This window comes from Episyrphus balteatus, chromosome 2 (assembly GCF_945859705.1).
Source record: "Episyrphus balteatus chromosome 2, idEpiBalt1.1, whole genome shotgun sequence".
Taxonomy (NCBI): domain Eukaryota; kingdom Metazoa; phylum Arthropoda; class Insecta; order Diptera; family Syrphidae; genus Episyrphus; species Episyrphus balteatus.
In genome coordinates, this window is record NC_079135.1 from 52,064,219 (window position 1) to 52,077,265 (window position 13,047).

The window sequence follows — 13,047 nt, forward strand, 5'->3', positions numbered from 1 at the left end:
CCATAGAACTGTGAACATTCTACAACTGGAGACCATTGCGAGATGTGTATTGAAGGATACTATGGAAACGCAACTTTTGGCTCACCACATGATTGTATGATCTGTGCCTGTCCATTGCCATATGACTCAAATAAGTAAGAAAAGAATTCTTAAGACTGTTACCGGATCTTATTTCTTAAACTTTTTTCTAGCTTCGCTTATGGTTGTGAGATCTCTGAGTCTGGTCAAAAGATTCACTGTGAGTGCAAGCCAGGCTACATTGGAGCCCGTTGCGAGAGTTGTGCCCCTGGCTACTACGGAGAGCCTGAGAAACAAGGTGACTACTGTAAGCCTTGTGAGTGCTCTGGAAACATTAACGCCGATGTACCTGGTTCATGTGACACTATTACCGGAGAGTGTTTGATGTGTTTGAACAATACCTCAGGACCAGCGTGTAATCTTTGCGCTCCAGGTTTCTATGGAGATGCTATCAAGTTGAAAGATTGCAAGAGTTGTGATTGTGTTGAACTTGGCACAATGGAGTGTGATCCTTTCGTCGGAGTATGCAAGTGTCACGAAAATGTTATTGGAGAACGTTGTGATCAGTGCAAACCTGATCATTATGGTTTTGACTCAGGATTGGGTTGCAGGTCTTGTGATTGTGGTGTGGCTTCAAACAGCACTCAGTGTGATGGTTATACTGGAAACTGTGCTTGTAAGCCGGGTGTTACCGGAAGACAGTGTGATCGTTGTGGAGTTGATTTCTGGAATTATACTTATGAAGGATGCACACGTAAGTTCAAAAAACTTGTTTTCTAACATCTTAAAGGGCTTTATCAATGTTTTATATATTTTCCTTCCAGCTTGTAACTGTAATCGGGGTTATTCACGAGGCTTTGGTTGCAATCCACTGACCGGACAGTGTGAGTGTTTGCCTGGAGTTATCGGTGAAAAATGTGATCATTGTCCATATCGATGGGTTCTTCTCAAGGACGAAGGCTGTGCTGAGTGTGATGGTTGCCATCATGCTTTGCTCGATGTTACCGATGAGCTACAAAAACGTATCGCACCAGTAATGGAAGACTTCCAATCGGTTGCTCTAGCTTTCTTCACAAGTCAGAAACTTATCTATTACGATGAATTGGGTGAAAAAATCCGACCCGAAGTTGAGGCTTTGGATCCGAAGGGAGTGAATCTCAATCCGGCACGTTCAGCTATCGATGAGCTAGAAAGTATGACAAAGATCCATGGAAAGAGTGTAAACTATACCGACTTTAATGCTCTGGAAAGCTTAGGGACTTCTCAGTTATTATTGGCTAATGTATCAGCGGTGTTTAATCAAACAAAAATGGATAAAATTGAAGCAAGGGAAGCATTGCAAACAGTTGAAAATTTGGCAAAGAGCTTTGATACCGCTGCCAGTACTAAGATAGAAAATGCTCTCTCAGAAGCTGAACGAATTCTTGAAAAGATTACAGTGGTAACCATTGATTTGGATCCATCAACTAAACTTCTTGAAAAGACTACCGAACTTTTGGGTCAAATTGATGGATTGATTGAACCTGTAAAAATGCAAAATAGGTCTTTGGAAAGTCTTAAGAACGATATTGGAGGATTTAATGACAAACTGCAAGATCTCTACACATGGAGCAAAGAGTCTGTCAATAGGTCATATGAAGTTGAAAAATTAAACGCCTTAAATAAGGAGTCTTTTGATAATTCCAAATTCGATACAGTTGCTGATCAAGAGAATGAAGCTGAAAAGAATATTGTTGACGCAGCGAAATTCTTCGAAGACAGTTCGACAACTTTGAACTCAATTGATCAGAATTTGCAAGATTTGCGGGATGTCTTTGATCGTCTGAAAGATGTTGATAATCATATTGAAGAAATGTTACCGGTAATTGATGATGAGTTCCGACAAGCTCAAGGAGTAGTTTTGCAGGCTGAACAACGTGCTAACGAATTGAAACATAAAGCAAATTCTTTGTCGGATCAGTACTCAAATATCACTGCTAACTCTGAGCAGGCTATAAAGGCTTCCAGAGCTTATGGTGACATATTTGATGTTGTTGCTGGAGCAAAGGAATCTGCTCAGGCTGCTAAATATGCAGCTGGTAATGCAACTGAATTGGTAAGTTCTAAAAGGTTTTTAAACTTTTGTCCCCTGATTGACAGTGTTATCATCTTTCAGAGCAATGGGATAGAAGATCGTGCTGGAAATGCTGACGTAGACTCTGGAGAACTTCTTCAGAATGCTAGGGCCGCCCTTGTCAAGGTCCAAAGTGAACTTGAACCTCATTTGAATCGTTCATCTGACGCTGTTGGAGCGATTTCGCAGACCAATGCCAAAACTTTGAAAAAGCTCGATGAAATCAACTTGTAAGTTTACTGATCTTCGTTTTCAACCTTCACCCCTTTTTAAAACAACATTTTTTGTTATAGAATCCTCGAACAGCTACCTCAATCGCAAATGGACATTTGGGATGATTCTAATGTTCAAGCAACTTCAGCCTTACAAGTGACCAAAGAAGCTCTTGAAAATCTCATTCCAGTAGCCGACTACACACCAAAAGACTTGGAGAAAGCTCGTAACATTTCCAAAGACATCGATGCTGCTTCTAAAGATATGTCTCAAATTAAATCCCAAATTGATAATGTCAATTCTCAAGTTCCCATTCTTAACGAACTTGCTGACGATGTTAGCAGAAAACAACAAGAAACCGAAGTTCTTGGGCAAGAACTAGCCGATCAAATTGAAGATTTGAAACGACAAATCGAAACAGCTCGACAATTGGCCAATGATATAGCTGTAGGTGTTAAATTTGAACCAAGTACTATTCTTGAACTGAAAGCTCCAGAAACCTTGCCACTACTTGCAACCAAGTCAAAGGTTTCAGCATTCTTTAACACTGAAAACAAATATGGTTTCCTTATGTACCTTGGAAATGACAATAAGAGCGCTGCAGCAACTGGTACTGGTTCGGGACCAAAGAATAATGATTTCATGGCTCTTGAGGTTGTCAATGGTTATCCAGTTTTGACTCTTGATTTAGGAAACGGTCCAGAACGTATCACGAATCCTAAATATGTTGCCGATGGAAATTGGTATCAAGTGATAGTTGATCGTGTTGGAAGCAATGCCAAACTAATCATCAAAGAAGAACTCGAAGATGGAACGGTTAAGGATCATGTCACTGAACAAGGATTGGAAGGATCAAATAACGTGTTTAATGTTGATCGTAACAGTCGTCTATTTGTTGGTGGATATCCACCAGCTTCAGACTTTACCATCCCAGAAGATATTGAAACAAGCTCATTTGTTGGAGAAGTTGAAGATCTTCGTATTGGTGAAGAACACGTTGGTTTATGGAACTTTGTTGATGCTCAAGACAATAACAAGGGCATTCCACCACGTGATAAGCTAGTAAGCTCAGAAGCACCACCAACTGGATACCGTTTCAATGGTAATGGATATGTTGTTCTATCAGCTGCTCAATACAACTTCAAGACCCGCTCGAGTGTACAATTCAGCTTCAAGGCATCGAAGGACAGCAAAGATGGTCTTATGTTCTTCTACGGACGTAACCAACATTTCATGACAGTTGAATTATTGAATGGTGCAGTGTTCTTCCGCTATAAGCTTGGCGAGTACATGGTGTCACAAGGTACCAGCGATCGATACAATGACGATCAATGGCATCGTGTTGTTGCTGAGCGTGACGGTCGTCGTGGTATATTGAAGGTCGATGAAAAATTGATCTTCCAAGAACAAACTCCTCCTGATACTGAAGAAAACTTGCAACCATTGAAGAAAATGTTCTTCGGAGGTCATCCTAATAAACGTACACATCCAGAAATTGTCAGGAGCAACTTTGATGGTTGCATCGATGATGTTATGGTATCGAGCGTAAAAGTTGATCTTGGATCGAATTTGAATGCAACAGGAGTACGTCCCGGATGTCCAGCGAAATATTCAACTACGTTATCATTCGCTCCGACTGAAGTTGGTTTCTTACGGAAGACCAACATTACTTCGAATAACAACTTCAATATCAAATTGAAGTTCAAGACCATTCAGAAGGATGGAATTATATTCTACGGCACGAATTATGACCAAAGTGCCACGATTGGTTTGACATTGGATGATGGACTTCTAAGATTGAGAAGTTCAAATCAAGATCTTGTGAGCGATAAGACTTTCAATGATGGAGAATGGCATAGTGTGACAGTTGTTCATGATAATATTCGTTTGCGTTTAGCTGTTGATGATGAATATGATTATCAGTAAGTAATAATGACCTATTTTCTAGACTCTTCCCTCATTTATCCTTTTATTTAGATCTTACAATGCTCCACCAAGACTGGACATAGCTATGGGAGATATTTTCTTCGGAGGCTTACCTCACAATTATAAGTCTAGCAAGGGAGCTTTGTCAACTCTTGCATACTTTATTGGGTGTATCAGTGATGCAACGATCAATGATGAAGTCTTGAACTTTGGTAACAGTGCTGAGAAGGAAGCGGGCAACATAAATGGATGTCCATCAGATATCTTAGGTAAGATCATCAGTGACTTCTGATGCTTTGAAAATATTGAACAATTTTATTCTTTGTAGATTATGACGTCACGAAAGTACAAACATACTTCCCATCTTACGAGTCGCCTGAATCAGAATTAATTCCTATTGCTGTACAGCCAACTTCAACAAGCACGACTACTACAACAACAACTACTACTACAACGACTACAACCGAAGCTCCAGTTATTACAGAAGAGCCTACAACAGTAACTGTACCTACAACAAGTACAACAACGACCACCACTACCACAACAACCAAACGACCACCACCAATAGAAGAACCTACTGACAAACCTGCTTGTGCATTACCAATTGATCCAGCATACGATGTAGAATATGCTGATGCTGGGTACCGTTTCCGAGGTATTCGTGAGCAACGTCTTGAGATTGATTCACTGCCAATAAGAATGCGAAAGCATTACGATATAAGTCTGAGATTCCGATCATCTCTAGATAGCGGTTTGCTGTTCTATGCAGCCGACAAACGGCATACCGACTTTGTAGCGGTCTACCTGCACGATGGTAAGATCTACCATCAGCTACGAGTTGGGCAAATTGTTGCTAATCTTTCAACTGCGAAACTCTATGATGACTATGAATGGCATACAGTAGAGTTCTTGCGTCAGCCGAAAAAGGTTAGCCTGATAGTTGATAAGGATGAAGAACAAAGTCTTGATATGGAAGAACAAAATGTAAGACCATTTGCATTGAATTTCCCAATTTATATGGGTGGCATTGCAAGTCAAGTGGATGATGATTTGAACAGTAATACGCTCTTGGTTAAGGGATCATTATTCAAGGGTTGTATCAAGGAAATACTTTTCGATAAAAGGGAGCTGGAAAATCCTCCAACTGATATTGGAGTGATTCCATGTTCGGATGAAGTAGAGAGAGGTTTCTTCTTTGGTCGAACTCCTGGATTTGTGAAAGTCTTTGAACACTTTTCAGTTGGTTCTGAAATGAGTATAAGTTTCGATTTCAAACCTAGGACACAAGATGGTCTGCTGTTTTCAGTGCATGGCCGAAATGCTTGGATGATTTTGGAATTGGTCAATGATACTTTGGTGTTTAGTGTGAAAACTGATGAAAAGAACACAATTGAAGCTACATACACTTTGAGTAATAGTGAGAGCTTCTGTGATGGCAAATGGCGTACTGTGCATGCAGTCAAGTCTAAGTTTGTTATTACTTTGACTGTGGATTCTATAAGTTCGATGCCAGCAATTGGAACTGAGGGATCGACTAGTACACGAACAAACAGACCGTTGTTTATGGGTGGTCATCCGAACTTGCACAAGGTGCCTGGTTTTAAGACCAAGAACATATACAAGGGCTGCATTAGAAACATTAGTGTGAAAGGCAACCCTGTACGTATTAAGCCGGATATGATTCGTGGCGATGTGTGGCCAGATATCTGTCCTCTTAATTAGTAAGTTTTAGTTAAAGACAATATGAAAAGAATTTTTTAAGTGTTAAAAACTTGGATAATGTTGACGGATTTGGCTTTTTGTATGACTATATCTATGAAATATTGTTTTATATATCTATGATTTTTAATTTTTTTACTACCTATTATTACTTTTTTACTTGATTATTCTTTCTTTTGATTTTGCCAGTAATAGATTTAATACAAAAATAATGTAAGCTCTTAGTTTCTGCCATTGAATTTTTTATTAAATACATTTTTTATTTTATCACTGAAATGATTTTTTTAAGACTTTTTTATTTGTTGAATTAAAAATGAGTTTGCACGAGATTTTTAATGTGTTTTGCGGAAGTCAAAAAATACTGAAATTGTAAATTAGTATAAACTGTGGGACATTTGTAAAAAAAGACTTGAAGACTCAAAGCAAATTTTCTTCCATAATTGAATATTGGGAAAAGGTTCTGAAATATCTTGAGACTTTTCTTGACATACTCAAATGCGTTGGCCCAGACCAGTATCCCTTCCGTCGTTCTCGAGAATTCTTGCCTAAACTTTTAAATCTGACCTATACTCTGCCGTGCTAAGCAAAAAGGGCGCATATCCATTTTTGTAGTTTTGAGATAAATGCATTTTACTGACATGGGAAAAGGTTGAGAATTGTAAGTGCGCTCAATTTCAAAAATGATTTTAAGCATCTTGTAGTAGGAAAATTATAATTTTTAGTTTGCACATAAATTATATATTGTTCAAGCTTCCCAAATGTGTATTAGTACAGGAATGTTAGTAAAAAAACAGGCATATTGTGGAACGAAATATAGGACGGCTGAATTTTTCAAATCTGAAAGAGGGGTATTAGAAAAGCTTAAGTCCTGGTTTTCGGGACGCCACCCCCTGGCGAACCCCGCCATTTTGGAAAACGCGAATCGCTCTATATCTCCAAAACTATTTGTCCTAGAGAAATGGTTATCAGACCAAGGTTTTTGGAAATTTAATTATCTTTTTCTTTGTAATATTGTATATTTTTGGACTGTAATTTCAACAAATAACGAAATAAAACACGGACACTTTTAGAGTCGGGAAAGCAAGATGGAAAAAACCCGACTATTGCAAGGATTTTATTTATAAAGAATTTTGTTTCAATATGATTCTATACTCTGTACATTAAGTTAATTACATCACAACAAAAACATTACTGTTAAAAAAAGAGCCAAGTTCTCCTATGTTGAAGTTATGCTGGCACAAAAAGTACTGAAATGTAAAAGTGTACCAAGTTCTAAAGCTTGGCTTTAAATTTGTATACATAAAATGTTTATTGTTTGCTTGGCAATTTTTCAATTAGCTTTAAAAATCGGTAATTTTAAGAAAAATTGTCAAGAGCACAATCAACATTTTATGTATACAAATTTAAAGCCATGCTTTAGAACTTGGTACACTTTTACATTTCAGTACTTTTTGTGCCAGCATAACTTCAACATAAGAAATGTACTTGGCTCTTTTTTTAACAGTAATGTTTTTGTTGTGATTTCACTACTTTTTGCAAGGTATTGCTATAGAACTTAAAATCTCTATAACTGATGAACACTCAGATAAAATGGGCGGTTACCACGTCTAAAATTCTCAAATTTAAAATTTTTTATTTGTTTAAACTACCAGGTCTACCATTCTACCAAATTTTAAGGTTCTACGACAGTTAGAAATGTTCTATAATACACTAGAGCATTTCATTTCGTCATTTTTTTAGTGATTTTCGATAGGCTGTATCTCAGTAAAAAATGATCGCATCATGACAAAATAAAAAGCATGTGAAAGCTCTATTCTTCTAGTTTTAGGATTTAAATATTTTCTTTCTAACGGTAAAATAGCTAAACTGTTGAAAATGTTCAAAAACCAACATTTTCCATTTTTTTTTTCGTTTTTACTGTTGTCCTAAGAAAGTGGTAAAATTTTTTCTGATAAAATGATTATTATTTTTGGAAAGGCTATTTATTTGGCTTTAAGATTCATTTTGTTTCAAACTTCTACGATTTGTTTTAGACTGCAATATCAGTCATTGAACCAAAAACCATACTTTTGACTTTGACTATCAATATCTCAATAACGGATCACTGTACAGAACATTCAAGGACACATTTAAAAACTTCATTCAATTCTCTACAAAGAAATTAAGTTTACTTTGTTAAACATAATGTTTTCTTATTTTTGAGATTAATTTAGAAAAGCTATCAAAATAGGCATTTTTACGGTTTTTTAGAAAATTTACCGCTATTTTATTTCTATGGGCGATAAGATTAAACTGAGGCTTAATTATTGAAGCCTAATATACCTGTAATTAGTATGCAAAGTTTCAGACTTATTCATCAAGCAGTTTTTCTGTTGTGAGGGTTTGAACTTTTGAGATGAAATAAAACACCATATTTCTGCAGGTCTAAATGACTTACTTCTTGTAACTTTTTTATGAGAAAAATCAAATTCTTTTGAGTTTATTTGATAATATTATTGAAAAATATCGTTTAAATTTAAGATAAACCAAGAAAAAATATTTAAAGTTAAAAAAAAATTAAATTTTCAAAAAAAAAAAGCTTTTTATACCATTTTTGGATACTGTTCCTAACTGTTCGATTTAATGCAGTTTTTGTAAAATTTCGATAAATCCCGACTTTGCAACAGTATTTTACTTCCTTCGGTGTGTTGCTTTGAAGTAAATGTTAGAACTGCAATTTTGAGAAAACTTGGAACTGTTAATTAACTTGCAGCAAAATCGCGTATGAAATAAAAAAAGTTTCATTGTTTTAATTCATTGTTTCTTATTAATGGACAATGTTTTAGTGAAAGAATAATAAAAAACAAAAATCTATTGGGGCGGAGGTAGCAAAATACTGTTGCAAAGTAGGAATTTTTCGAAATTTCACAAAAAATGCATTAAATCGAAAACCGTAAGGATTTGGGATGAACAAGTTACCAAATTCTGAGAGCCCTTAAGTTGGCCTATCAGCATATTTTGTTTGATCCATTAATTTCGGGACACCTTGTATATATTATTATATTTCTGTACTCTGTACGTTAAGATTAATTCTACTAACTTTATACAACTTTTTATTTAATAATAAAAACTCGACCGACATGCTTAATACGTCTAGTCTGTACCGGGCTATAGAGAGAACTGAACTGAATTATATAAAAGTAAGAAAAGGTAGATTTACTAATACTATCACAAACAAAAATGGTAGACATTATTTAATACAGATACAAATACGTTTACATTCTTTTGTATTGCATGTCGGTTCGATACAAATATATTTCTATTCTGAGCGGGCAATAGTTTTGAGGTTATGTTGTTTTATTTTTTCGGTTTTTTTAATTTTTCTCAGTCTCTATGATAGAAACATAATTTTTTAGCATGAATAAAGTTGTAGAACATCAAATTTATATTAATTTGGTATAATTTTGAAGATTATATGACTTTTCAAACCAAAGATACGAAATTTTAAGAGCAATCCCTTTCAATATTTTAAAAAAATATACTATCTAATATGTTTTTGCATAAGTTTTCAGATCAATAACTTTCGAATCATACATTGCATGACTTTCAAAAATATATCACATTATTGGACATTTGATGGTCTATAACTTTAACTGTTTAAAAAATTATGTAACTAATACCTGGAATGATTAAATCTTAAAAAAAACGAAAAAAATTAAATTAAAACAACATAACCTCAAAACTATTGCCCGCTCAGAATAACAATGTATTACAAAGAAAAAGACAATTTAAATTCCAAGAACTTTGGTCTGATAACCATTTCTCTAGGACAAATAGTTTTGGAGATATAGAGCGATTCGCGTTTTCCAAAATGGCGGGGTTCGCCAGGGGGTGGCGTCCCGAAAACCAGGACTTAAGCTTTTCTAATACCCCTCTTTCAGATTTGAAAAATTCAGCCTTCCTATATTTCTTTATGTACATATGTACCTTACGAGTAGCAATATTTTTTTACGTAGAGTAAAATATACCTTCATCCAAAAAAGTGTATGACCCTTTGCACTTTAAGATTCTAGTAAAACATATTTTACAAATTTAACTATTCTATAAATAAGTTTTACCTTACACTGAGGTAATAATAATACCGAATTCTAGGAGTTTTCCCCAATAGAGATCAGTGCCTAGAAAAAACTCTTAATGTTTTCACTGAAAAGTGTGCCATTTTGTTTTCCATATGTTTTGGATTTTTAAAGCTTTAAGGTGTCGGGTGCGGAATTAATTTCTTAAGAAACGGCACGTGCAAAAATGTCCTTTCCCATTTTTTTTTTTTTTTTTTTTTTTGAAGTGAGTTTTTTCATTACTTTTTGTATTCTCATATGCGTTACTATCTCTTAATCTATTATATATATTAAAGTTTGGTTTTGTGTACGTTCGCTAACCGGCCACACCGACTGACTTATTTTCTTAACTTTTTTTTTAAATCAAAGAGGCATAAGAGGAGAAGGTTTAAGGCAAACAAAAATTAAGATTTTGTAGGGTAAATAGGGGTAACACGACATTGAAAAAAGAGGCTATTTTCTAAACGGTAAGTCGTAAGGAGTTGACTTTTTTTTCAATGATAGACAAATTTATTCAATAGTTAAAAAAGGTATTGAAAAAATTCAAAAAAATTTCAAAACCAAGTTATGAAGGTTTTTTTGCAGTCATAGACCTTCGACAAAAGACTAATTACAGGTACCTACGCAAAATTTTGCACAGAAATTTGAGTTACACCATGAGAAAGATATTAAAAAAAAAATTAGGGGTCTAAAACGGATTTTTTTCATAGGCCCTGTATTTTGAAATAAAAATTTTTGAAAAACAACCTAATTTTTAGGGACATTTTTGAGTAGTCTTTTATTTTTTTGGAATTTTTAAAAGTCTGCAAAAAATCTCAAACTTATCGGAAATATAGGTTTTAGTCATTCGCATGCATGAGTATTTTGCATAGGCCACTTTTGCTAAAAGTTTAAAAGTTAATAGGTATTTTTAAACTCATTTTATGAACTTTTCAAGTTTTGATCCTCTTTTTCATTTGAAAATTAACTAATTACAGAGTCGAAAATTAGAAATAAAAACAAGAAATGGCGGAACGAAGTCCGCCGGGTCAGCTAGTAGTTTAATAACGGATTTCAAATCTTTTTCTTGTGCTAGAATAATAAAGGTAAGCATTAACATCATTCAATCTAATTAATTAATAAAGAATTAGCAAACAATTGGGAGCCAATTTCATTTTTATTGATGATAGCTATTTTCCAAAATAAAATTGCATGTTTGTATCTTACAAAAATTATAATTAAAGTCTGGTACGCAGATCGAGCTAAATTTTAGCGAAGATAAAATTCCCATACAAGTTATCGATAATTTGCATGGGATAGTTTTTATCTCAGCAAAAATGTTTCGATAACTTGTATGGGAGATATAATTTATCTCGATCAGCGTACCAGGCTAAACTAGGTAATTTATGTAATTATTGAAACATAAAAGGGTCATAAGTATTGGGAAGTGGTCACCCTTCGTATACACGGTCACCCTTCGTACAGTGAGCTTAAAACAAAAACTAAACGGTATTCAAACACGTGCTTACTAGTGTGCATAGACATAGTAGGCGCCGAGTTGCTAGATAAATTTTGAATCCTAAGTGCAACGGATTCGGTCGCCACAAGACTTTTAGTGTTTTTTAGTGCTCTGAGTAATTTTTTTATGTACATTTGATGTCATGTTGTGTTTAAGTTAAGTATGTTTTTGGCTAAACAGTAGTGAAGAATTGTTGTTTAAAGTGTTAAATTTGTGTTTTAATTATAAATATTGCAAAATCTCAGTACATTTTTTCAAAAATCGATTTTTCTGCATTATGTACAGCTTGGGGAGCATTCGTCCAGTCAAACATGGGGCACATTCGTACGCATACGTATGCCCGGCAGTAAATTTTCTTGAGCAGATAACAATCAAAACACGGAGTTACAGTTTTATTGAAATGAAATTTAAACCTCTATAATAAGTTTTTCGCATTCTATAGTAAATTAAGGTTGGTATTTTTATATATGTAAATAATAATTTGTTTCAGAATCGTCGAATCGCGAAAAATTAAGTTTTTTATTTGTTTTTGTTTTTTTCTGAGTCAAGTTCAATTAATTAATAAATTAATAAGTAATTAAATGTTTTAAAACTCAAATTTGGCATTTGACAAATCAAAAGTTAGTCAAATTAACGTTTTAAATATCCTGTACGAATGTACCCCATGTGCTGTACGAAGGTACCCCACGGGTGGGGAGGATTCGTACAAAAATCTAATCCCAGTAAAATGGCTATAACTATTTAAGCCTTTGACTTAGAAGTGTCAAATTTTTTTGTAAAGTGTAATAATATACATATTACAAATAAAGTCCATTTTCTCGAAATTGGAGTGAGTAAATAAATAACTAAAAAAAAATAAGTAAAAACTGTACGAAGGGTGACCACTTCCCCCTACTAACTCCTTAATGGCGGATTAAGTACGTGATGTTACCCAGTTATGTTTTTCAATAATTACAAAAATCACCTTTTTTTATTTTAATTTTTGTAAGATAAATGCCTTCAATGAAAATGAAATTGACTTTATTCGATCCAATCTGCAACTTTATTATATACCTTCCATAGAGAAGTTCAATTTACTTTAAAAATCAGTAATTTCAGCCTTATAGTAAGGTAAAATATGTACCTAACTTTCTATTAATTTCTATTACAAATTCATACAAAAAAAGGCTTTACTGTAAATTTAATCTTAAGCTATAAATTTACTAGAAAAGTAGGGTAAATTTCATTTTATTGCGGAGTCAACCCTATTTTAACTTTACATTATAGTTAAATGTACCAGAAATATGGTGGTTCACACCTTATTTTTTCTCCGTGTAGATACCGTTAATAACGGGTCAAAATATATTTTTCTTATTTCAAAAGATCGATCTTATTTGTAAAAATTTTATCCAATATTTATTTGGCAGGAACTGTTAATTTTGATCTTAAAAAATAAATTTCATTTTACCATCTAGGAAACCTTGTAA

At 34.3% G+C, this 13,047-nt stretch overlaps 1 protein-coding gene across 1 annotated transcript in view; it reads left to right on the forward strand.

Annotated features, from left to right (window-relative positions):
- The window catches only part of LOC129908448 (laminin subunit alpha), a 35,601-nt gene extending 29,336 nt beyond the window's left edge, over positions 1 to 6,265 (forward strand). The window contains exons 17-23 of the mRNA XM_055984915.1: positions 7 to 134; positions 192 to 772; positions 843 to 2,113; positions 2,174 to 2,361; positions 2,425 to 4,266; positions 4,322 to 4,539; positions 4,599 to 6,265. Coding sequence (XP_055840890.1) covers positions 7 to 134; positions 192 to 772; positions 843 to 2,113; positions 2,174 to 2,361; positions 2,425 to 4,266; positions 4,322 to 4,539; positions 4,599 to 5,992 — 5,622 coding nt within the window. The 3' untranslated portion in view covers positions 5,993 to 6,265. The remainder of the gene's footprint in view (positions 1 to 6; positions 135 to 191; positions 773 to 842; positions 2,114 to 2,173; positions 2,362 to 2,424; positions 4,267 to 4,321; positions 4,540 to 4,598) is intronic.
- Positions 6,266 to 13,047: the final 6,782 nt, after the last annotated feature.